Source organism: Sphaeramia orbicularis, chromosome 11 (assembly GCF_902148855.1).
Source record: "Sphaeramia orbicularis chromosome 11, fSphaOr1.1, whole genome shotgun sequence".
NCBI lineage: Eukaryota > Metazoa > Chordata > Actinopteri > Kurtiformes > Apogonidae > Sphaeramia > Sphaeramia orbicularis.
The window spans coordinates 15,135,770-15,163,473 of NC_043967.1; the positions used below are offsets into that span (position 1 = coordinate 15,135,770).

The following is a 27,704-nucleotide window of genomic DNA, read 5'->3' on the forward strand; positions in this document are numbered from 1 at the left end:
TTTTATTACTTTGGGCGGGCTTATGTTTTTTTTTAATAAGTTACTGAAGCTTTAAGCTAATGCCGCACTGGAACAACGGTGTTTATATTAGCATCTCCTACTGACGGGCTGGTTTTAGCTCTTGTCTGTTTTCTTAGCAAATTTCAACCGTTAACCATGATAGTAAAGTAGCGGACCATGAAAACAACCCGTTTCCTCTCCACGTCCTACACGTAAGCTAGCTTAACTGCTACTGCTCCCAAACCTAGCCTCACACCAATGTTAAAATCACGCATTATCGCGTCTGTGTTTGATAAGAATTATTAACACAGGCCTCCAGTGGTCTAATAACGTCGGTAAGATGATAAGAGAGTAAAGTAGAAGTGCTAACTTTAATTCAACGCACTTCTCTGAGTAACCACAAGATGGCGGCGTTGCAGAAATCATCCTCGGACTGTGGTGCGTATCAAAAGGAGGTGGGATTTCCTCTCCTCAGCAGCAGCAGCATCCTACTCCTCCTAGGGATGTATCGGCGTGCGGTGCACCTGTTTCATGTTGTATTTGGGTCACCGGCCTGTGAAATGCAACGTTTTAACCCCTGTCACCAATAACCAACGGGAAAGGCTCAAACGACCTGCTCGATGTCAGCCGGGAAGCCCTGGTTCAGAGCCGAGTAGACAGAGGATGTGTTGATTTTTCTGTCGGGTGCAGCAGTGAGACAGCATCTTTGCCGGTGACACATCATAATCTGTACGAGTAGACGAGGTACGAGTTAAACAATAACAGGGCATTAAATCGTTGTTTTGCCTAAATTATTGCTTTGTGTGTAAGTGCTTTTCATGGCACCATATTTTCTGGGAAGGCCTTTGAATGCAATGACGTGAAATTTTAAATGTATGATGAGCTAGCTAGAAGCTAATATGTATATCAGGCATTTAAGCTAACTAAACAGTGTGTCCTGACTGCTCTATTTTATTTTTCATCTGCTTGGCCTGTAGTTATACTGGATATTATGTGACTGTTATTTCACTTTTATGTTTATCATTCTTACAGGGCTTTAACACCATTAGTTATTTTCTCCCTGTTTCTGTTCAGAATGGCTGTGACAGACGTTTGTAAGCCTCCAGCCTCTATGTTATTATTCATCACTTATAAATGGTGCTTCTGTTCATTTGGTACTGACAGCTGATGGATGTGACACTGGCCTGATACACAGCAAAATACTCTCTCTGGGTGCAGCTATTAATAGGCAGCCTATCCTACTGTAACATCCTAGATGAAATGTGAAACTATGCAGGATCATAAAGCTATTTTAGTCCATTACTCTTTGTTAAGGATTAGTGTTCATTAGGTAACAAAACCTGAAGATGTTTTATTTCAGCATTGGTGTTGAAAGTAATGTCATACTGTCTAGTTATTAGTTATGGATGAATTATGAATGTAAATCTGCCACACCCTGTGGGTGTATTCTTTGCATCACATTCATAGGCATCATATTACAATGAAACCAAAGCATTAGTAGAAATCAATGCTGTATGTGGCTCTGTGATCATTTTTCGCAGTCCAATAGGATACCATGTCCGACAAAAGTGACCTAAAAGCAGAGTTGGAGCGCAAGAAGCAGCGCCTTGCCCAGATAAGGGAAGAGAAAAAGAGGAAGGAGGAGGAGAGGAAGAAGAAAGAGGTAAGAAAAAAAGTGAGTAAATTCATGCAAGTGGCACTCATACTGTATCACACTCTTGTGTGTATTTGTGTGTTCGATTGCTTTTTGTCAGGCCGTGACACAAAAAACACTGAGGTTGTGTGTGTCCGTGTGTGCAAACAAACTACTATGTGTGTGCAGAAGGTTGGTGTTGGAATTTTTCATCACAATGTGCATGCACTTTACAATATGTTAACTTCTGATGAGCAAGCTGACATCACATCTTATGCATCCTGTCCAGTCGGAGATCCAGCAGAAAACAGAGGCAACACCGGAAGATTCAGACTTGGATCGGAAGCGCAGGGAAACTGAGGCGCTGCTACAGAGTATTGGCATATCACCGGAGCCTCCACTAGGTACTGTACTCACTGTACTTAAAACCTTAACAGTGACTTCATCTTGAAAAGTTACTGTTATCTTATGGTTGTGTTTCAGATGGTTTAGTACAGTCAATCTTACCCAAAGTTTTTTTTATTAATGATAACATTCATAATTCACTAATCATGTCAAAATAACTTCTGTGACCATAGAATGCTGAAAGTAATTTATCCAGTCTTGACTTACTATTAAATGTATAGTCTCCATGGTATTGTATCTGCATGATGAATCATATTAAGACTGGACACTTGTGAGACATATTGGTAGAGGTTTTTTCACACCATTGTATTTTTGTCCTATGTTCTTTTCATTATTTGCCGTAAACATTGTCCTTGGACTGGGCAGAACATTTATCATTTTGTGCCAACTTACCCTTTAGCTTACCCTTTACTATCATTTTTGATCTGCTCCCTACTCACATGCATGTATTAATGAATAAATAATGCTTGAAATGATAAATACTTCAATCATCTCACTACCCATATGAATCTAAAAAAGCGTACTGTTGTGAAATTTACCCCCGTTTATCCATATCTGGTGTGTCTGGGTTGTGTCCCTAGGGTGTCTCCTTCAGTAAGCTTCTGGAGCCAGTGTTCTCTAGTGGTGTGTAATTGTAACAACACCCAAACACATCAGAATTAGGTCACTTTTTTGCTCCTGATTATCATAAGTTATTTTTAATGCATCTTCAAACACAGCAGAGTACAAGTGACTAAATCAGGGATGCACAGTCACTCAGTCCTGCCCGTCTACATTTTGTAATTTAAACTTTTAGTTTAATTTGTCTATTTTTTTGTCTTTTCTTATTTGAGCAGCTCATGCTTTGCTGTGCTATAACATAATGTTATATTTATGTTATTCTTGTTACGCAGTCCCGACCCCTGTGTCCCCCTCCAAATCTGTGAGCACGCCCAGTGAGACAGGCAGCCAGGACTCAGCTGATGGAGGAGCCGCAGGCAGGTAGGTCAAACACATGTAGTCCAGCATCAGTCTTGGCTCACATGTCTTATTTACTTATTTTTATATTGACCCACTTATGTTTGCTTTGGGTGTACAGATTTTGTAAACTATTTTTCACAATATTCACAGTGAAAGGTACTTATAAATACCAGAAACTTTGCTCACACTTGAGAAGTTATAAAGGAGCTGTATAAGGAGCGCTAAGGAACATTGTCTATAGGGCAGGAGTGTCAAACTCATTTCGGTTCAGGGGCCACATTCAGCCCAATGTGATCTCAACAGGGCTAGGGTAGTAAAATAATGAGTGAAAAAAATAAAATTACATTATATAAATATTTATATCTAACAGTAACATGAACAACCATGACCAACCTGAAATAACTTAAGAAAAACAAGTGCAATTTTAACAATATTATGCCTCAGTTTCTCATTTACACATGTATATTACAATTTATAGATTACAGTGGATCTACAAATACACAAAACATTCAGTAACAGGCAGAATATTGTTAAAATTGCACATAGTTGTCTCAAAGGAGTCTATGTAGCTTTTTTAAATGGAGTTATGCATTTTAAAACATTTCCCTGTGGTCTACATTAACTGTAAATGTTATGCTTGGGTCTGAATTCTTCATTAATTGAACTCCACAGGTCTATCTTCAACCCTTTTTTTTTTGATTAATGACACCAGAAAAGTCATTTTGAGCGCTGGCCCTTTAAACGCAAATGAGCCACTTCATGCCCCACCCCCTCCAGTTTGTTGACCACGCTGCTCTGTCCCGTTCAACCAACAACTGAACATTTTAGGTAATCGGCTCCAAGTTTGGACATATTTTCAGTATGGACTACAACCACTGCTGCTGACAAACAATTATGTCGTACTCGGAGAAATGTTTGTTGGAAGTCTTGACCTTATATGTGCAAATGTTGTGACGTAACAAATTTGGCAGGAATTAAAACAGGTTGTAGAAATCCATTCAATTTTTGCCAAAATGAATATAAAGATAGCTTTGCAGCACCTGGAGGACTCAAATTCAAACTTTTTGAACTATTAGGGTCCAAATACACAAATAAATGAACCAAAGACTAATAAAAGTGGGTTTAGCAAAATATGAGCCCTTTTAGACTTATTCACATTTTTTGTGAAAGAGTAGTTTGTAAATGTAAACATGTAACTTGTAATTTTACTTTTTTTGCACTAAAACAAGGAGAAAATTTTAGAGTTGTCAATATTTATAGGTTATGATAGTATTTTACTAGTCTGACTCACTTGAGATTGAATTGGGCTGCATGAGGAACCTGGACAAAAATGAGTTTGACACCCTTGACTATTAATATCTTCAGTGTAATTTTTGCATTTCACAAATTCATCCCATGGGCCAGATTGGAGTCTTTGGCAGGCTGATTTTGGACCACCGGTTGTATGTTTGATACCCCTGCTATAAGGCATCACTAAAATACTACAAATGTTGATGTGGGCGTAGTTATTATTTGGCACTTGTGTTTATCCTTCATATCTATTTTCTTCTTTCTTGTCAATGGCGTGACAGGTTTAGGTAAGGATGAGTGTGACTGTAGGTGAGGCTGTGATGCCTTGAATGTGGTATTCATCTGTCATTGCATTCAGTGTTTTGATGACCACTGTAGTGCTTGTTGCTCCTCATAGCTGGCAAAAATGTATGTAGTATGATCTCAAGGTAAGTTCTAGCAGTAGGCAGTCCGTCAATGACATAGTATGTGTGAAAATAAGAAGAGGTGCAAACTGCAGTGTACAGATATTATCTGTGAAGGTAAACACCATATTCGTAAACCTTTAGAACACCGACATTCATGGTAGAGCCAGCTGAAAGCAATTTTTGTGAAACCTCAGACTTGATTACACATTTGAGCAGGCAAATGGTTGACATGTGACAAAGTGTGCATTTTTCCTCTTTTGTCACTGTTACAGCTTCATTCAGAGTTCCTGTCACCGTAGCTTGTCATACATGCTCCTGCCTCTGCACCATTTATTTATACGCTTTTTCACTCACAACACAGCAGATAAGTGGAGCAAATATTTATGTTTAAGTTCTGCTCATGGCTGCTTTGGTGCATTAAAGCTACAGTTGAGAAAAGAGTGGTCATCAAGCGCTTTGCATTTGCTACTCAGTGGCAGCAGACTATAAGTCACAGTGCGAGTGATGCCCTCAGGGGTCATTAGTGATGTGATGTTCTGGTATGGCCAGGGGTGGAATTGGGGAAGAAGCATGTGGGGGAACTCATCTAAGGTCAGCTAAGCTCAGAGGGCTGGGTATTGTTCCAAAAAATGGCTGCTGTTATGCCCTGTCCACACTAATGAGGATGGATATTTTCTCTATATTTGGGCCTGTTGTTCATGCAAATGGCGTTTGGGTTATAATAATAGAGAATGGCTGTGAGTATCTGTGTGGACAGGGAAAACAGAGACACGAACACAATAACATTACACTCCAAATTGCCTATTATTGCTTTGTGTAATGAAGCTGCACTTGAAATGTCACATCTAGGTGTATAAATCAGTGTATGACCTGCAGTAGATCCAGGTCAGCACCGCTACCTTTGGGAGACAGACCAGATCAGTGTTTTGGAAAAACCCGCTTTAATGTCAGGAACACATTTCAAGAACCTGAATCAGCACTTAAGGTAACTTAAGTTTATGACTTAAATTGTTGCGGTTTGCCTCCATGATAGATAAAAGCGTCTGCATCTGTTACATCCAATTCATGCTGCCCACAGTTTAACACTGGTTTGTCTGAGTGTTTGTGCCAGTTTGTAGTCATTTTTGTGGATGGAGATATTTGAAAAACAAAAGTTGTGTAGAGAGAACTTTTTTTAAAAGGTAGAAAAAAAAAGTGTTAAATTTACTGGTACCTTTATGACTTAAACAATAGAATGATTTTATAGAAAACAGATATATTTTTCAGCTCATAAGCATTTTTTATACACTTAAAGAGTCCTGTTATAAAAATGTAAACCTTTTTACCATAGTGTTGTCTGTCTCATTAAAGTTTCACTTTATCTAAGCGCATTCATAGTAAGTTATCTGTTGTCATATCAAAAATAAATATGATGTGTATATGTAAAAGTTGTGCTGATGCAGATAGATTGAAATTTGGTTTAAAGCAACACAACATCTGTATTATCTATATTGGTATTTCATCAATGCCATAAAAGTATCTGAGTTCGGTACCCAGCCCTACAAGTTCCTAGCAGAAAGCTCTCTTTTGTAAGATAATTTGTCTCTTTTTAGCTTTTACCAATTGGATTTTACAAATTGGTGAGTTAGTTGCAATGTCTGGAATGAAATGAATTTATTTCCCCCCCAAATCCACCCTGGATGATGGCATGCCATTTTGAGCTTCTCCATTTGTGGCTGTGTATGTGTGTGTCCCTTCTTAGGTCAGGTTTCTCTAAAAACAAGTCACAAGCACAGAGCTCAAGGTAAGCATTTTCACATCAAACCTAGGACCCCCCCTCCACCTTTTAGCTGAGTTTTCCCTTTTTAACAGAGAGGCACCCACAGTGTTTTCTCAGTGATCTTACCGATATGTTCCCATCATGATTTAAAGATCAAAACAGTGCAGTGCCCCCTGTTTTCTCCGTTCCTCCACTCCCCTCTGGTGAATTCCCCGTCTGAAGCCCCTGCTGTCTCCCTTAATACCAACCCCTGAAGATTTCCGCTCACATGAGTTGAGCCATAGAAGTCATTTCAGGCTTCACAGAGTTGACAATCTGCTGTTTCAAGTGTCATCGCTGCTACTGTAAACTAGCCAGTGTGTCACGCTAAACAAATGCCTTGCCACTCTCACCTGGTGCTGTGTGGCACCAGCTGAAGGTCTAATGGTCATTTTTACTGAACCTAAAAGGTATTATCAAAAAGTATAACAGGGTTGGAAGTGCTATCCTCTCACAGCTGGTAGTTTTAGTACTAACTTGCCGTAAAACTCCCCAGGGTTTAGTGTGTTTACCTGGTCAGTAAATCATCCCATCTTTGCCCAATAGGTAGTGAACTAGAAGTACCACGCAGATGCACCGATGGTTTGTCAAACTCATTGATCATGGATGACAACTACTTTAACCCTGTAAACCCTAACCCATCAAAAACTAGCCACAAAACTCAAATTTTTTTGGGAATTGCGATGTTTGATCTTTTAACAAAATTCAAACAAAATATTTGCCAATCATTTTGTTTATGATATATTTTTTGTTTCACATGAGGTGTTTTTGTAAAGCACCTTATATGCCTGTAGTATCAAATTTGGTACACACATTTTTAACACAATTTAACTGTACTATAAAGAATCAATTTTCAAGTAACTATGCATTGTTTCAGTACATGACATGCTTCTTTAAAAAAATGAATAACAATAAAAATGGTTTTCCTAGTGTAACTTCTTGAAAATAGCCAAAGACTTTCCAATAAATGTGTGGATGATTTAATGATAGCAGCCATATTGACCACAGTGGCACACAGTGGGATGATAATCCACCAGGGGGCAGAAAACACGCATGGGATCATATACAACAGCTTTATAAGCAAAGTATTGATCATGTTAATAAGAGAGGTCTCAGAACCTGGCGTAGCAAATATGATGCAAATGGTTTTATAGGGTTAAACTGTCATGCATGGATTCTACAATATGATGGTTTTTATTTTGGTTTCTCATCTGCTTAATGTGACCTTGTGAATTTGAGTACTGTAATGATATGTTGATGATGTCAGACACATTTCTGCATCCATTCATGTTCTTCATGTATGATTTTGCTCAGATTTGCTAAAAGCACAAATAATTAACACTTCTGAATTTCTACAATTTAACAAAGATTTAACAAATTTAAGATTTCTATTCTGATAACATGTAGCTAAGTAGATGTGTTTAATTAGATTCAAGTCAAAAACATTTGTCCACTGAGCGCAGACAAGTGATTTTTGTGTTCTTGCTCCCAGTAGTGGACTATTTCTGCATTGAATTATCTCTGGCAGTGCACCAACATATCTTCTACACAAGATGAGAAGACGTCTTTGTATAAATAGAGTAAATCTAATAATCTCCCTAATGTATAACCCACCGACGCTGTATCCGCTTATCTAAACAGCTTTCCTTTAACGGTGCCGTAATTGCATGAAATTTGATGGGAACAGAAAAGATAAGTGGTCTGTGGGTGAGTGTGCTTGCCTGAGTTAATGTGTGTGTGTGTTACTGTAGATGTGTGCCAGTGTTTGTGTGTTGGTTCTACTGTATCAGTTTGTAAACATGCCTGTCCTCTCTTCCTCCCCCTGTTGGTGATATCAGGACGCTGCAGTGGGACACAGACCCTACTGTGCTGCAGCTGCAGGCGGATTCTGAACTCGGGTACATCTTCCTCTTCTACACCTCCACTTTCTTTGTTCACTGTCTGCAAGGAACGCTACAAAGCACCTGATTTGAAATGAAAAGACTCTGGGTTTAAATGTGAAGTATTTAGGGCCAGATTTATTAAGCAGTATGCAGCATAAAGCCGTGAGCCATAAAAATGCAGATGAGAGTGGCTTTTTTCTTTACAGCCAGTTCATTTCAATAATAACTGACACCATCTACTAGGAGCAAAAATACCAGATTGCATATATGTACATTTGATTAACAACACTGACACAGTTTATTAGTTGAAATGTCACTAACACAAGTGTAGGTTAAATGCAAATGCAGAACCAGGAGAGGAAACTTTGCAAACTGTCTGTATAGGCTACAGAACAGTAGTAAATGTATCTGCCATTAACCCATAAAGACCCAGTGCTACTTTTGTGGCAGTTCCCAAATGAATTTTTGTCTGTATTCAACTTTTTTAAAGTGATTTATCACCATTTATTATAATAGGGTCTGTATTTTTTTAAGTGTTTTTCAGTGTAAATCATGTATTTTCCTGTATTCATTTCACCGATCATATCAATGTTCATAAAAGCTCAGATTAAAGTTGAGGGTTATTATATTGAAAGAGAGAAAAATGAAGAAAAAGTGACTTTTTAAGTAAAACATATCATAAACTGACCTTAAACCAATGACGGTGTTTCCGTGTTCACTACAGAGCCTCTGAACGTCCAAATGCGTCATATCTGATGACCATGAAAAGATGACAAACTGTATTTTACACCAATTATTTACATGGATTGATAAGATTAGTGGATTAACAGGTATTAAGCTTTTGACGTCTGCAGATGTTTTGGATGATGGTGGATTTTTGGGTCTTTATGGGTTAAATTGGAGATTTCATGTATTTCTTATGCATTTATTGGTGTAAATAATGACATAAAACCTTACAACACTCTGTGAAAGTATGAGTTTATTAATTCTCTGCATGACGTTTGTTGTGCCTCCTATTTAATAACATTGTAAGTCTCTATGTACTATGCCTTAATAATCTCAGGTCTAGACACAGCACAGTTTAAACAATCCATTTTGCAGTTGTTGTGTTCCAGTAATGACTCCCTGTGTCATTTCACATAAATTACCTCAAATGGAAAAAACTACTGTTCACAGAAGTGGCTGCTCTGCATTTAACTGGTGCACATGGGTTAAGACATGCTTTCTTCTTTGTTAAATAATGAGGCAATTGACACAATTGTTGAACAAGTCATTTAAATGTTTGTTTTCCCCAAATATTGCGCTCTGTAAGGGAAAATTCTACAAATATATGAGCAATTAGGCCAGGTGAAGCCACATCTTTAACAGACTAAAAGTGGGTAAAACCAGTGTAAAAGCTGGTAAAACTAAACTAAAGTGTGGATAAAATAATATAAAAGATAATAAAACCAAGTAAAATATGGTTAAACGCAGCTGGTGTAGTAGTAGTAGAAATGTAGTTTTATTTCGAGCACATAGAATCATTAGATAACAAAGAAGCATACAACATGGTCAAACAAAATTTTTCTGCGCTCGAAAAGGAGTGGGAAGAAGTATAACTTACTGACTCCCACCCCCTTTTTACAAAATAATAATTGAATTAAATCTGCTTCCTTTGCTTTGCTAACACATTTTCATCTGTATATTTTTACAATGACACAAAACATGCATACAAACCATTCACATAAACTTTTTTTGATTGCCTCACACAATCAGATTTGCGTAATCAATCATATTTAACTATAATATTTATATGCACTTAAAATATTTACTACAAATACAGTGACCAATAAATGTGATATCTTCCTATCATGATAACCAATTAATTACAATAATATCTTATTTTATGCGTACTTCTGTGTTATAACTAGATATACCCTTATTCAGATAATGTTCTTTATTTTGTTATTATAGTGGATTTATACAGCCTTTTAAATGCACAAATTGAAGAAGGCATTTTTAAGTTTTGCTCCACAGATGTACCCCTCTGACAGAGACACACTGGCTTTTTATGTTTCTTCTACACTTAATTTTCTTATAGATTTCAGTTCCCCTTCAATTATAGTGACTTTGCCTGGGCTCAAACATGTCCTGTAGACTGTAGGGGAGCATATGGTCACAGGCTTTATACATTAGGATAAGAGTATTAAGGTCGGCAAGATCACGTAGTTTTAGAGCACTTAATTTCATAAGGGATGGTTAATGTAGGATAAAAGATAGTAAAACTAAACTAAAAGATGGTTTTAACAGACTAAAAGTTGGTAAAATCAGTATAAATGTTTTTAATGCCAAAAGAGAGTTTGCACTGCTGCAAAGTTTCAGTAAATCTGACCCTTTAACTTAAATTGAATAGGACACGGTGTCACTATACATTTTCTTTAGATCCTTTCAGTTTAAATGCTGAGCTAACCTTTACTACAGACATTGAACTCTGCACATTACTCTAAGGACAAACTTGACCTTTGGTAGAAAGTAAAATCTTTTGGCTCGTATGCAGGATGGCTTGTGCTTATGTACAGTCTAAACTATGCTAATGCTAATGAGACCATCTCTTGGAATCCCAGGCGCAGAATGCAGAGACTAGGGGCCTCCAAGATCACACAAGTAGACTTCCTGCCCAAAGAGGTGGTCTCTTACAGCAAGGAGACGCAGACGCCACTCAACGCCCACCTGTCTGAAGGTAGGTTTCTGCGCATGTGAGAATTTGCGTACGTCTTATAAGATGAGAAAAGATATTAGTTTATTTGTCCCACGGCATGGAAATTTACAGTGTTGCAGTACCAATGAGCAAGATGTAAACATCAACAGAAGCGTAAAAAAAGAGCATGGTATAGTAAATGAAATAAACAGTAAACACATGATAACATGCTCATTACTGATATTGCACATCATCCGTCAGTTAACCCTTTAGTTTGGAATTTGCAGCTGTTTCAGGTTCATAAAAGCTGCGGTGAGTATGTACGTGTGTTCTGTTTCTTCAGTGGTTTTGTTTTACTATGTGTTTTAGGGTCAAAACAGGTGGAATAACAGAAAAAGACAAAGAGAGGAATTGAAATTTTGCAAGTTCTTCCTAAATTAGGCACTCAGAATGTACATCAGTAAGAGATTTAGGATGTTGAACATGAACTGTGAACTGGAACACACTGAATAACAAGTATTTGAATTTGGGCCCAGTAGTTTTTGGTTTGGGGCTCTTCTTTTCTAAATCAGTCCAGTTGCTTTTTGGCTCCAGAAAGCAGTTACATGGTCAAAACTCAGTAAAAATACGTTAAAAAAAAAAAAAAGGAAAATCACAACAACACTGCAAACAACAGTAAAACCAAAAAGCGATAAGGAAAACATTGTAAAAAGAAAAAAGCCCAAACCATCTGTTTTTATAGCGAGTTGGTCTCACTCATTGCTCTGTGTTTTGCCCCTAATTACACAGGCAGTGTTGGGATGGGGTGGGGGGGGGTCTACTGAGCATGCTCACATGTCTATAGAAAGATCAGCGCATTTTGAAATTTTTCTTATTGAGCAAACAGTTGAATTTTTAGGAATATTTAAACTAAATCATATATTCAGAATGCTCACCAAAGACATGTCAGGGGTTAAAGGGTTTAAATAGTCTTTCAAACATGCAGTTGTCCAGTGGAGTCTACAAGACACAACAGAGGGTTTTCCATTGTAGTAATTGTTGTTGTGTTTTTGAATGTAATTTTCTTTCGGTTAGCTGGTTCACTGATTTAAGCCTTTCAGAAACACAGAGGAGTAGTGAGTATAGAAGAGGGGGAAGCTGACAAGTGTCTGTCTGTCAACTATTGTGTCTTCAGTGACAGGACATCATGCTTTTGACTCCTGGTCATAAGTGGAAACAGACACGCAGATGAAAGTTACCCAAGATGATTTCTCACAGATGTTGGCGCATTGCTGCATGAATGTGCGTTGTATACGTTGGTGTGTGTGTTTGCTTTAAGTCCTCAAGATGAAAAAAAAAAAAAAAAAAATCCTCAGTTTTTTTAAAATTGTATGGGGAATCACATATAGTTCAGAATAGGAATAAAGGAAAAAAAAACCTATGTGGATATGTGTACATGTTCTTGTATGAGTCTACATGTGTGTGGTTTAAGGATATGAGGGGTATGTGTGCATACATAATATGAAAGTACACTGCATGTGCATAGTAGTGTTTTTGGAAGCGGCTATGCACATGTGTACCGAACTGCAGTTACTAAACACATCCATGTGCTGAAAACTGTGGTTTAGTCTGCTCTAGATTTGGCATAACATTGGTAGTAGCAGCTTCAAGGCATGTAGATTTGCGTCTTTTTTGCTGTTGGATGAGGAAAGCGCTGCACATATGGGCAGGTGATACTATTTAGTTCTATAAGGAAATGAAACCTTGGATTTTTGGTTTATGCACACATTGATATTTTAATCACACATGCCATCTTTACATGTAGGAATGCACATAAATATGTCTCCACCTACGCTCTCCATCCAGTTCACTGTCACACACACACACACACGTGCACTCACGCACACACACACACACACACACACACACTTCTCTCTCTATCATCTTCTCTGTCTTCCTTCTCGCTGCCAAGACAGCTGGCAGCCATGTGACTGTGGAGGGTTGTACTTCCTGCTTCCTGTCATTATAATAGATGGTCTGGTGTGGATTCCACTACCCCCCACCCCCTTCACCAGCGACCACCACACACATATACACACACGTCTGTCCTGATCAGCATCCAAATGGCCCGCCCCAACTCCCCTCATTTCCTTGACAGATCCAGGAATAGATCATTTATTCAACAAGTGCACGGGCGCAGACTCACATATGTGCAGGGAAACATACACGTACACATATCATATGATAACAAGAAACAGTATAGGCCAAAAAATGAAACCTGAAAAATAAATACGCACGTCATACATACATGTAGTATACCCTAAGATGCCAAGAAATCTTATATTTTGAACATGTACGTCAACAAAAACACACAGTGAGACGCTATCGCCTGCGGCAGTGCCATAGGTCGGTTACTTTAGGTCTGGTTGTTTTCAAAGAGCACGTTCAGGAGGTCTTTGTGTGTGCGTGTGTGTGTGTGTGTGTGTGTGTGTGTGTGTGTGTGTGTGTGCGTTTGAACATCTGGGAGCCAGAGCAGAGCTGTGGTGGTCTATGGGGAGGTGACCCTAGCCTTAAGAGACCCTTCCTTTCGCAGACTACCACAAAGCTCGTGTGTGTTTGAGGGGGTTGATGGGAGCACCTGCCTGTACTTGTAGCGCTGTGTTTGTTCAGCCCAGTTCCTTTTGTTGATTATTGCACTGCACCAAGCACGCACAAATACATCGTCTTTCAGCTGCGGCAGGTTGTGCGTTTTATAGCAAAACTGCTACTCCCAAGAATTGTGGTGTTGCCGTCCATCTCACCAACGACAGGGGTTTTCAGTAGAATATTTGAGTTGTATTTTACAGATTAGCCTTTTGACTGAGGCCAAAGTGTTTCATGTTGCTCGCCACTGATGTTAAGTCTGTGTCAAATTAAAAAAAAAAAAAAAAAACGCTCAAAGGAAGGAAAAGGTGATTGAGATGTCATGGGGGAGAACGCCAGCTGGCTGCTCTGGAGGAATGAACGGAAGAGTAAATCTGTTGTCTTAATCATGGTGGTGTGTCCCATGGGTGTGTTAAGTCAAATCTATGTGTGTGTGTTATACAGTATTAGACAGTGGTCAACTGGTATAGGACTATTAACTGGCAATGTTTTGGTGCAGATATACAGTATGTAATGCTTATGTACTGTTGCTTTGAGAATAATAAATCTTTCTGAACTTAAATGTGCATTTATTTTATACTGTTATGTCTGCATTGTCTCTGTTGGCTTATGCTGACCCCAAACTGGAAGATAGTTTGCTCGATTCTGGGCTTGATTTGCTCTTTCTAACAATTGGGGTGTGTTTTTTGATTTTGAGGCAAGACAGGTCTAGTGTGAAGAATGATGTGATCTGTATATAGACTGATCCAGGCCCAGAGAATATCAAACATTGATATTAAGGCATGAAAACCAGGTTGATTATATTCTTATCTTGTAGTGCATGGGTGTCAAACATACGGCCTGTGGGCCAAGAGCGGCCCGCCAAAGGTTCCAATCCAGCATGCGGGATTAATTTGCAAAGTGCAAAAATTACACTGAAGGTATTAACAGTCAAGGGTTTTGAACTTGTTTTAGTTCAGGTTCCACAAACACACCAATGTGATCTAAAGTAAAATAATAGAATAATAACCTATGTCCGATGACCGATGTCCCGATCTGGATTTTTTTTGCTTCTGATCCAATTTTTTTATGATTAGTTTTGCCGATACCGATACTTTTTACTATGAAATTTTGATCTATTCTATGGATAATGGCAACTCCAAATTCTTCTCTTTGTTTTAGTGCAAAAATATAACATTAAATTATGAAAATATTTACATTAACAAACTCTCCTTTAACAAAAACATGTGAATAACCTGAACAAATATGAACCTGAAATGTATAAAGAAAATTAAGTGCAATTTTAACAGTATTCTGCCTGTTACTAATGTTTTGTTCCTTTGTAGATCTGGTCTGTAATGCACATGCATAAATGATAAGTTGAGGCAAAATATTGTTAAAATTGCACTGATTTTTCTGATATTTCAGATTTTCAGGTTATTCACAACTTGTTTGTTTGGATAGTTTGTAAATGTAAACATTTTCAAAATTTAATGTTATTTTTCGCCACTGAAATACAGAAAAAAAATTGGAGTTGTCATTATTTATAGGCTGTTATGTTATTATTTCACTGGTATGGCCCACTGGAGAACAAATTGGTCTGAATGTGGCCCCTGAACTAAAATGAGTTTGACACCCCTGTTGTAGCGTGTATGTTTGGGTTTAGAAATAATATTATCTCCGCAGGTGTTTGGTGCAAGCTGATTTTGCAAATGTTAAGATTTTCTCTAACTGGACTCTGCTGTTGTTTAGAAAGTGGCTCTGTTTTCCCACAGTGGTGTGATATAGCATTAGGTTATGTATCTTTGATGTTTATTTTATTGATTTGGAATGAAAGAAGAGAATCTCTAGTATTTTGTTTCCCTGACTTTAACTTCTGCAGCTTTGTGATTATGTATTTTGTGCTTAAAACAAATGTTTAGTGCACTTCCACAGCCTGTGGTGATTACAAATTTGTAAACTTAGATTAATAAAATAAAATAAATAAACAATGTTAGTGCACACAGTAGCATCCAGAAGCATTTCTTTGTTTTGACGCTGACGAGCCTTCCTTCTACAGTTTATGCTGCCTGCACAGCAGATGTGTCTGTATTCATTTTTAGTTTACCAGCTTTGTGAAATAATCAGCCCATGCTAATTATCTCAAAATGGCATGTAATTGGTCTGATTAATTGGCCTGATTAATTGGTTGACCACCACTATTGTTGATGTTATTTTTTTAGCCTCATTTCAGCTGTGATATTTCTCAGGCAGAGGGCTCGTGCTGGGTAAATGTAGATGGCACTGATGTTTTCCCATCAAACTGAAACTGTGAACTAGCTAAAGGGTTTAGTATTTTCCTGTTTATTAGATTAAAGTGCAAAATTTGCATTTCACATATCTAACAAACAACTGTATTGTGGGACGTAAACCAAATAAAAGTGTTCTTACTGCAGATGTTTTTTTCATGACTAGTTTGTGTGTCATCCTAATCAAATTCATTTATGAAAAGATTATGTTAATGTAGGAGGTGGTTTCACATTAATCTTAACGTGTGTGTGAAAAGATGGGCGAGCATTATCTCATCATAATCCATTTAAGCCATTGACGAATGACTCAGGGATTCTCTCATGGCCTCTATTGCTCATGAACTTCTGACCCTATTTAGTTCTCATATCTACCCTTATGTCCAGACTCTACAGGAGTGTGTTCTGTCTGTGTGTCTGAGCTCCAGCGCAGCTTTATCCAATTGTGTCTTGCACTTCTTCTACATTGCAGTTTGTGTCTCAGAGCTCCCATGGACTTTGTGTGTGACTCTCATTTAAACCAGTTAATGATATGGCTTTTCATTTCCGTGACCAATTGCCATCCTATAATCGTCATGTGTAGTTGTCTATGTATGTTCCTTCTCCCATTGGCTCATCAGTGATCTGTCTCCTGAGTGTCCATTGTGACAGGCAATCGGATTAGCCCCAGTCACGGTTGGCTCCGGCTTGTAATGGGTATGAATGGACCTGCTTGTTGAGGGATGGACGCTTTGTCTAAGGACATAACAGAGAAAATATGGTATGGCTTAACAAGTTGTGAACTAACATACTGAGGTCACTTACAGTGTGTGTATGGTAATCGATATATGCATACAGTATACTTTTTTCATTAATTCATTGTTCATTGCTTTTGTCAACACAAAAAGGGTGAGGTCATGACCAGTATTTAGAGCGAAGACTATAGTATTCAGTATTCACAGATGGAACTCCAGCATCACAAATGGACTCTATTTAGCTCTCATTGCAATGTTAGATTAAAGTAAACGAATACAGTTTATAAAATCTAAGATGATAAAAAAAATATCATCCTGAGAAGAAGATTAACCTTAGATGCACAAGTCTGGACCCTCCACTCTTCCATAAATGGATCAAATGTGTTAAAATCAATGTGTTTTCATGCCATTTTTCTCATTTTATCATGTTAAAAATAATCAAAATAATCAGTTGTATTATATTTTGGTCCACAGAAGAATGATTTAATATTTGAAACATTTTTTTTATTTTTATTTTTTTTTCAGCATTTTTAGCAATTTTAAAATGTTTTTTTTTTTTTTAAACATATAGTATATAACAGCAATAGAACAATGTCAACATCCACTTTGTGAGTGAGTGAATGAGTGAGTCCTTTGGTTTTGCTGTAGAATGAATCAATCAAAGTTCAGATGAAATTCCATTGGAAATGAATGTAGGTCATTTTGACTCACTTATGGAAGTTTGAGGTAGTAGTACAAAAACTACAGTTTCATTAAACATGTAAAGGTAAGTTAAAAATTTGAATGGCATGATGTCAATAACATGTCTTTTTAGTTATACCTGGAATATGAAATAATAACTTTTCATTACGAAGATATTGCAAGAAAACGTCACCGGGTCATTTTTGACCCACTTATGCATCTAAGGGTTAAAGAATGAAACATGCTTTTGTTAACAGGCACTGGGCAGTGAAACGGCTATGACCTCATTTTTAGTCATGTCTAAAGTACAGCAAATAGAATAAACACATAGATATGATGATAAAAGCAACACACACAAGATAAAATATTAAAACAGTTCTTGTAAAAAGTGCAGTAGTTTTTACATTGACCTGTTGGTACAGTAGTGTTAAGTTTTGTTGTAAAATTTTTCAAGTAAATGCGGCAGCAAAACTAAATAAAAGAAATTTTAGTGCATGCCCAAGGAGTTTCATGCATCAGCTGATCACATGACCATGTTGAACAGTTAGTATGTGACCAATTTAATGAAAAGGTTATGTATCGAGGCATGTTGCCATTTAAGGCTTTGTTATAGAAACCAGTGCCTGTCATATCCAACTGTTAAAGGAGGATATGATGAACAGAAATTACTGGTGCATTAATGTGTCATCATATTTTTATGTTGTGTACTGTCTCTAAGAGTCAACTTTTCACAAGCTCCAAAAAGCAGGCATGTTTTCAACTTTGTGACAGTGTATTTTCTAAGGTATCTAGAGTTTATTTAGCTTAAGAAGGAGGGAGATTTCCTCAACCCCTAAAGGAACACCTACAGTTTATCACAACCATTCAAAATAACACAACTGGACACATATAGTGTGTGTATAATAGAGTAGAAATACAGTGTTTTCCTCTGAGATTTAGTGGAACAGAAGTATAAGCTCTCATTTGTACTGAGAAAAAGTACCTAGTTATCTTCCACCACAGTTTGAGATGCAGATATAACTTCTGTAATAGGTGCTACTATAATGGCCTTTAAAATTTCACAGCAGTTGAACATAATATTGAGTAAAAGGAAAAAAAAAAAGGAAAGGAAAAGAAATTCTGTACATCCTCATATTTAAGGAGTGGAAGGACAGACCTGAACATTTTGACTCAAAACTTCAGTCTGTTGCAACAGTGTAAAATTTCATACATATTATACACAGAGGTTATGCTTTAGTAAGCTGGATGTTGATGGTTCACTCAAAAATAAAACATCTTCTCTGTTGAACATAGATTCTGTTCCATTGAAATCCTGAACTGTCCATTCAGGTCCACAACAGTTTCAGTGTTCCACTTTCATCCTCCACATTTTGACAAGACTTTGTAGAGGCAGGTCTCAACCACTTGAACCCATAAAGACCCAAACAGCCATCGCAACCAAAGCATCTACTGATTTATACCTGTTGATCCACTGATCCTATCAATCCATCTAAATAATTGGTGTAAAATACAGTTTGTCATCTTTTCATGGTCATCAGATATGACCCATTTGGACGTTCAGGGGCTCCGTAGTGAACGTGGAAACACCATCTTCTACAACATTGATTCACCAGTAAAATCCATGGAGTTTGATAATTGACAGTGGATAGAGACAGTTGTTTTTACATTCAGTTAGTTATGTATTTGCTGAAAAAGTTACTTTTTCTTCATTTTTCTGTTTTTTATATACTAATCTTTGAATTTACGCTGAGTTTTCATGAACATCTACATGACCAGTGAATTACATATAGGAAAATATATGATTTACACTGAAAAATGCTAAATACAGAGGATAATATTATAAAAAAAATTATGATAAATCTGTTAAGAAAGGTTAAATAGAGAGAAAAATTCATTTAGGCACTGCCACATAGGTAGCACTGGGTCTTTATGGGTTAATGTATTGGAGAAGTGGCTGAGATCTTATATAGTTTCAGCAAAATGTGGGCTATCCGTCGCTTTACGTCTCCTTTTGTTTCTCGCTTCATCTGCTCTGTGGGCCAGCCAATCCCACTTGGCCATGAACAGAGTGAATGTCAGTACTCTGACAGCCCCACTCTTTTACTCAACCGATCCCAATCTGAAGATAACTATCTGTGTGTACGTGTGTGTGCCTATTTGAGTTGCTGGCAAGAGTGAGAAAGGTCAAGGGGATTGTGGGTATTTTGTGCTTGTGCACGTATACATGCGCACAGGTTGCAGTGGTGTAGATGCTGACCCAGTTCATAGCAAATTGGTTTCGCTCAGTGGAGCCTTAAAAGACCCATAATAGGCCACGGTGGAAAGGTAGCCAAGGAAATAGAGAGAAAATGAAGGGGAAGGGTAGAAAAAGAGCTTGTAAGATGTTAAATGAAATCTGTGGCCACAAGAGAATAAACAGAGCAACGGGAGAGAAGCAGTGGAAGGAGAAAAAGCCCAAGAAAGAAACAAACGGAGGAGATGCAGAGGAGACCACTGAGGGATGTCGGTACAGTTATGATATTACACCAGTAATTGTTTGCAGTGAACCACAAGTAGGTCCTCAGAAACATAACTCTGTGTGTGTTTGTGTATAATTTGATGTTGCAACTTTGGAAACCCCCTTTCTCAGGGTAAAAAGTTCATGGGGTCATGAGTGTGTGCTGTTTGTGCATCTGTATGCAGAAGTATATGAGTGTGACCCTCCCTCTCGCTCTCTTTCTCTCCCCCTCTTAGTATTTTCTGGCCCATTAGTTTTCAGGGTCTGTACAGCAAGAGTATATAGTTGGTCAGTAAATCACCTCTTAAGTATATTTACTGCAATAAGAGCCTTTCTTTTAACATGTGGTGGAATGGTAATGGCCTATAATTGCAAGAAAAAAACCAAGCTCCGAGCACTGATCTGAAAAGACACACTCATGTTCTTGTACGTGCACTCATACGCATAAGCATTCAGATTCATAAATGTAAACACACGTACCAAATAACATACCTAGAAAAAAACACAAGAGCTCACACACCTGCAGAAATGTACACATGAAAGCATGCGTGTGCACTGCATGTGTACCCGGCCACACACACGTGCACATACGTCACCTGAGCTCTACATAATCCCATAATGAAGCACTTAAGAAACCAAACTGCAAATTTATGAAATGATCCTGGCCATTGGCTGCACATTGGTCCAATTAGAGTGTTTACATTTGTATCTTTTTCCTCGAACCTCTAAATATATTAAATATGTTTCAGCAGGACTTGAACTGGTATGGATTCATAGCAGTCACACTGGAAATGTTCTTCATGATTAAATCAATAATGATTCCTGAATGATTCATCTATAATTGCTCTAGGAGTAGTGGGATTACATCATTAGCTGTGGATTATTTAAGTGCATGTTTCACACATTTGAAAGGTTTGATCTAATATAATAAGAACAATAATATGATTATTCATTAAGTGTGAGTGTGTATGAATTTAAAGTCAAGTGTTTAAGATTTAGGAGCATTAGGGGGACCTATTAGTAGAACTGTAACAATTCTAATTATGTTTTCATGAGTGTATAATCACAAGAAAATTAGTATTTATGTGTTCCCGTTACCTTAGAGCGAGAAATTTATATCTACAGAGAACAGGTCACAATTCAGAGTCCACAACTTTTACCCCTTTTGTGATGGTTGGTGTCCAGTGTTAATGTGCATTACTGTTATTGTTGTTCTATTTTGTGTCCTTCTTCTTCTTCTTCATGTTCTTCTTCTTCTTGTGATTGTTGTTGTTGTTCTTATTGTTATTGTCATCATCTGTGTCTGAGTGTGGCAATCATAAGCACTTCACAAAAAAGCCCAGAATGGCTCTAGTGAGGGTGTGTTTTTGCATCTGTTGTAGGTGAACGTGTGTGTATGTGATAGATAGACACTGGTAGATGTGACTAAATGTCATAATACTGAACATGTAATGCGGTGATATTGATTATACTCATTGGTTTGTCTTAGTTAGCAGCCTGCATAAACACTAAAGCATATCATTTTCTGTAGCAACAAAAAAATCTAGGTTTGACCAGGTTCCAATCATTTAATTGACATTTATGCATTTACATTAGGTTGGAACTGATGTTTAGTTACGGAGCAATAAAGTTTAGAGCAGGTACTGAACCTTGTCAGAGAATGTAATGGGTGAATATTTCGGATACAGTTGACTTGAAGTTGTTGGCAGTAGCCAAGTAAACACCTTAAATGTACAGTATATTGGCAGTTGTCACATAAATGTGCTTAATGCTCCATTGAAATATTCAATTTACATTCACGTCTGTTGTGTTTTGTCCAGTTTCACTTACTGGGAACCATCAGAAGGGAAAATAGTGGTGTTGAGCAACAGCAGCACTCACAGCTCTGAAGTGGAGGGCCCTCGGTCATTTTATCCCGTTATTCTGTCTTTCCTTGACATTTTCTACAATCCAGTCAAGCAATGATGCATTCAAATAAAAACAGTGAAAGCAACACACTCTCAGTATACCAAACCGACATGACTGGGATGAGGATGAAGGAATGTGGTTACACAAGTGTGTGTCTATCGAGCAGTTATGTACATATATGTGTCTGTGTGTGTGCGTATATGTATATCTATAAGTGTGTGTGTATGTGTGTGTGTGTGTGTGTGTGTGTGTGTGTACCCAGCCACATATGGAAGTGCTTGTCTGGTACATTGTTGTTGTTCCAGCCAGACTGCTACAACAAGCAGACAATGTGTGTATGTGTGCGTATGTGAAATAATATATATGTTTTGTATGGCAGAACTCATGTAGAGGATAACCGCAGTCAGTGTGCCCAGAGGACACTTAACAAAATGTGCTCAGTTATTTCAGTTTAAAATGGTTCTACTGAAAGTACATATAAGAACAGTCGTTTTATGTTTTCTTGACTTCGGAACATTTTGAAAAGTGATTATTGCCTTGAAGTAGCTGCTTCTAGGGATGCAATTGAACATCGTACGTGCACAGTCACACACATAATGTACGTTAGATCAAACTTTGCTTTTTTTCTCTTCTGTCTTTTCCCCGCAGACGCACATAATCGACCAACGCTTCTCACTTTCTCTCTTCGTAAAACAACTGTGCGTTCGGCTTTCATCGTCATCGCTTCAAAAGGGCGCAGCCTTCACTCCCGTTTCACTCCAAAAATTGATGCAGGGTCCCAAGCGGTCCGGGTTAGAATGGCCGCGGCAGTGAAAACCCAGAGAAACTCTTGATATTAGAGACCAATAATGTTTTTCAGAGTGCGTAAGGTATTCCATGTGAGTCACAGATGATTGTAATTTTCCCCAATGACCACCGTATAATAAGGTACATGAACCCCTTCTTCATCTCCTTCCCTCCCTCTGGCTTTATTCTCCCTCTTTGGCGAAATGGCCATCATCCAAAATAATATTTGCCATCTGATGAGTACTTGAGATGAGTAGGAATACGGTTTCATGTTGTGCCTTTTTTTTTTTTTTCTCCTCTTTTCAACTGTTTTCCTTTTCCCTTGTATTTTCTTGAACTTGACTTTTTGACATGTGCGCCCCACCCTTTCCCCCTTCTTGTTGCATTTTTTTATACGTGTGTAAAACAACAGTGTGCTGAACATTAGCCTGGGTGGTCCGTCTTGTACTCTGAGATCCCTTGGACTCTCTGGGGGTTTTCATTTGAGAGGAGTGTAGCGGTTCACTGCCACAGTTAGCCTGCAGCTCACGTCTCTACTTCACTTAGTTGTTTCAGTTTGATGTTTATTAACTCTTTGTTCTAGGAGATTGTGGATTGTTTTGTTTTTTTTCATGAAGCTGGGCAATTAATAATGAAACCTTTGTTATTATTTGTCAAGAAAGTAAACCTTGTGGCAGATGACAGCCTTTGTTCTTTGGCCAATTGGGCTTATAAATTCAACAGACTTTCCAGATCATTGTCTTGGTTTAAAGATTATGATTGTGTTGAAGTAAAATTTGACTATGGCTGGCTTTGTGTGTTTGTGCATGCTATTCCTCAGCTGTACAGCAGGGAGCACTCTTGGCACATAAACTTGAAGGCTCCTTCAAACCCACACCTACCTAAAGAAAGACATTTTTCTTTTTTTAGGAATGAGTATCATGAAACTGAATCATGGTATTTTAAGGTACCTGTTAGGCAGTTAATATCAGACATGTTTTGGCTGCTAATATAATTTGACAGATTTGACTGGATTGAATGTTGGTTCTTAAATGAGGTACTACCCTGAGGTGTTTTTTCTAAGAATAAGCACTTGTGTGTTTATTTGCCGGCGCTGCTGAGGTGGTGTGAATTTAGTTCGGCTATTTCAGCAAAAGCCAAAAAGGATTTAACCCCAAGCAAAGTCCTTATAACAGCCTATAAAAACTGTTTGCCCCATCTGTGTGTCCGTCGCTCATTAAAACAAAATGAAACACCATAGTCATCCAAGTGGCAAACACAGACCACCAATCACCCCCGGAGCCACACACACAGATGCAAACAGACCTATTTTTGAGTGACACAAATCCCTGCGCCGATGACGCGTCGAAAAGCGAGTCGTTGCCACAGCGGTGATTTTATGTGAGACTTTTTCTTTCTGTTGGTCTGTCTCTGCGTCTGTCGTGTTCTCTTACTGACTGGGTTTTTGACAGTTTGGAAAGTTTGAAGTCATGGGTTTTAATCAGGGGCCTTTTGCGGCCGGGGCTCAGAGCATGGCGTGGCATGGCATGATGGCTCCGTTTAAAGATGTGGGTCTGGGTCGGGGCCAAGCCTGGGTGGCACAGCTAGAAAGAGAAGGGGGTTAAGACATAGAGGGAGACGGACTGAACGAGAGAAACGATAGGCAAAAGAAAGAGAAAGAATCTACTCAGACTGCACCCACAGCACACAGCAGAGTTGGCCGCAGACCCCCAAAGGCCTGAATGAGCTGCATTAATGGAAGCTGATTATGTGTGGGCATGCATGTGTGCATACGGTGCAGAGTCATTCGCACAGACGTGAACACACACACACACACACACCGTGATCCGTGTGGGGAAATGTTTTGGAGAGATGAATTAATCTAAATCATCATGCAGGTTTAAGCCTCACCAGTTTTCCATCAGGTCCTGCTGCTAATGTGTGTGTACGTGGGAGATACTTATACTTACACTACCCCTACTGTGGCAATCATGACTTGATGAACCATGATAATTTTAAGAATTCTAAGAAAACAAAGGGAAGGATAAAATAGAGCAGTGCAAAATGTAAGGATTATCATGTCTGTTTAGGGTGAAGTACAAATAATAACTGACTAGAGTCGAAAAACTATTTCACAGGCAAATATTTACCCCAGAAATATGTATTTTTTAGAGACTTAAGTGATGTTGAAACCTTCAAGGACAATTTAGTACAAGACATTGCAACTGAGGGTTTAGAGACTGAGCTCATGCTTTATTGATGCATTTTTCCCAACAAACTTTGCTGTCTGTCCTGACTGTCCACACTCTGGTAAGTATTTTTTCTGCCCTCTCACCTCTCAGAAAAAGATCTGTTTGACTTTACTGCATGGGTGGCTCTAACCCCTCAATTTGCTGTCCAGCGTGGCTTGCTTTCGTTTTGTAAGCGAAGCCCTTAAAATGTAAGCTGTGCTTTTCAAGGTTTTATGTGAGTCCGGGTGTGTATTATGAACTGATGTGTTGCAAAATGCCTATTGTGAAACATGAGATAAAGCAGCATTTATTTTAATCATCCTGGTGCCTTTGCTTCATTTATATTTCACAAGTTAATACCTGAAAGACGCTGCATTCTACTTCTTAAATCTATGATATCGTTAGCTTCATAGCATAATTGCTTATTGACAAATGTCATAATATAGTTTTATATTGGGATAAATACCATATTGATTATTAATATTGATATTTATATTAGCATGAACAGGACATCTTATAGCTGTATTCGTGATCTGTCCCAATATTTGTAGTTTATAAACAGAAATATTTCCCTGAACTTTAATGGGAGATTTTTCTTCCTTAGTGAGATGTGAAGAAAGTAGATGGTTAGTTGTGGGAGAAAATTATTATTTACAGTCAGAGCATGAAACATAATTTAGAAATTTAGAGGTAGGACAGTTAAAATCAGGCATTTTGGAAGCAAAGCTAACCATTTAAACAAAACTAACCAATGCAAAGATATTTATCACAATATAAAATTATATTATAACATTTGTCATTATTGTTTTGTATCCCAGACCCCTATTAGAAAACAAACACCTGAATTCAACGTGTCCCAAAACTTTTGTCCATATGCTGTATGACTTAGGCAATTATGCTCTGAGGCTAATGATATGTAACATTTCTGCATGTAGTATCCAAAAACTTCATACCTATGCTATAAATCTCGGGTATATTATGCACTTACATTATGTCCAACAATGTTATGAATTTGAGAAATGCATATTTTTATTAATTATCAATGGTGGTAGCGCACATAATGTCTGCATACATCACTAAAAGCTAATGTCATTAAGTCTTTAATACATTACCTCATCTGTAAACATGTCATATCAGATAGGTTTTCATTGGCAATGGTACCTTTCTATTATTCTTTAGTGTGAGACACCTCTAGCAGAATAAATTAGACATCTTCCGTGCAAAGGATTATAAGGTATTTTGTCAAAATATTTTGTGGCCTGTGTAAAAATAACATCATAGTGTTTACATTATTTTCATTTTGTGACCTTTATGGCTGTTTCAGACGTATAAAATCAGTGTGGTTGTATAAATCTTTTTTGGAACTTGGGTAATAGGGATTATATTACTGGAGGTGGGACAAATACAAATGAGAGAATTCCCCTGACGCCTCAGGTCATTTATTATATACGCAGAGATGAATGGAATCATGTGTGTGTGTTGTATCTTTCTGCAACAAAACGTGTTGTCCTCGGTGAAGTTAATGCATGTGTGTGTGTGTGTGTGTGTGTCGTGCCAGGGCCACATTAGAGGAGCCTTTTAAGTCGTCTTGGCCTCCTCCTACTCCTTCTGTATAGTGCTTGTGTTGTGGTCGGCTCAACACACAACCTCCCAGAACCCCTGCGAATGCTGTGTGTGCGTGGTGTGTGTTCATGTGAATGTGTATTGATGTGAAAGGGTTATTCCCAGTGCGTGGGATCCCCAAAATCCTGCTAGAATTCTCTATTGTGTCTCTGCTGCCATTTCCGCCGCCTCTCCTCTCTCATATCAGTATCTTGTCTCGCTTTTGCTTTAATACAATAGAGATAGATTTAAAAATTATGAGCAGTGTCAACTGTGATCGTGTGACTCAGTGTACCCACCTCCATACTGCAATAATAAGCCTGAAGCTCTGCTGCAATGATGCTCTCTATAATAAACTTGGGGTCTAGTCTCTTCCTGCCCTGAACACACAAACATAGACTATTATAGACCAGTCTATTCAAGCATGCACTAACACATTTCAGCACCTACCGTGGATAGGGTGCGGAATAAAAGGTTAGCTAACACTTTGATCCTCACCAAACACAACTCAATATTGCCCTAACACACACCATTCCATTGTACTTTATGCACCAGTGAAAGGGAACAGAAGACGGTGTACCCAGTTTATGTGCTCTGTCAGAATCTTGAAAAACTCTTGTCTCCACATGATCGATAGTTGCTGCCTACTGTGAAATAATACAAGATATTTAAGCTAATGAAATTCTCAGCGGTGCATCAGCTTTCATTAAGACTATGTTTTCTTTATTCCGTAAACAGATGAACATATTACTCATACTTGAACTATTTCGCTGTGCTGTTGGACCATTAAGAATAAGCAAAACCTCATGAGCTGAAAATAACTGTTATTTAACTTTTATACAGTAGTTCTATAGTAATCACGAGTTAATTCCTTGTACTCTAGGTGAAAGGGATGAGAGTACAGTATCTTAACCCACAAAGACGCAGACATCCACCAGAGACCAAAACCATCTATTGATGCAAACTGTTTAGTATCTGTTGATTCACTAATCCTATTAACACATGTAAATAATTTGTGTAAAATGCATTTTGTCATCTTTTCATGGTCATTTGAATGTTCAGAGGCTTTGTAGTTACCATGGAAACACTGTCATCTTCTACAATATTGATTCACCAGTAAACCCAAGGAGTTTTGACAAATAACAGCCATTGTAGACACTTGTTTTATGTTCAGTTAATGATATATTTTACTGAAAAAAGTCACTTTTTCTTCAGGTTTTCTGTTTTTTTGTTATAATAACCCTCAAGTTTAATCTGAGCTTTTATGAACATCTATATGATCTGTACATTAAATATTGGAAAATACCTGATTTTTACTGCAAAATACAAGAGATAATAATATAATAA

At 38.0% G+C, this 27,704-nt stretch overlaps 1 protein-coding gene across 7 annotated transcripts in view; it reads left to right on the top strand.

The window, feature by feature from the left end:
• The first annotated feature begins 243 nt into the window (after nt 1–243).
• The window catches only part of dync1i1a (dynein cytoplasmic 1 intermediate chain 1a), a 98,419-nt gene continuing 70,958 nt past the window's right edge, over nt 244–27,704 (top strand). Inside the window, exons 1-7 of one of the 7 annotated variants that reach the window (XM_030147635.1) lie at nt 244–744; nt 1,542–1,663; nt 1,923–2,037; nt 2,932–3,021; nt 6,433–6,478; nt 8,332–8,391; nt 10,980–11,095. In XM_030147635.1, coding sequence (XP_030003495.1) covers nt 1,556–1,663; nt 1,923–2,037; nt 2,932–3,021; nt 6,433–6,478; nt 8,332–8,391; nt 10,980–11,095 — 535 coding nt within the window. In that variant the 5' untranslated portion in view covers nt 244–744; nt 1,542–1,555. Of the gene's footprint in view, nt 745–1,541; nt 1,676–1,922; nt 2,038–2,931; nt 3,022–4,569; nt 4,576–6,287; nt 6,315–6,432; nt 6,479–8,331; nt 8,392–10,979; nt 11,096–27,704 lie in introns of all 7 variants that reach the window. The other 6 variants (XM_030147633.1, XM_030147637.1, XM_030147636.1 and 3 more) reach the window with 6 other exon arrangements.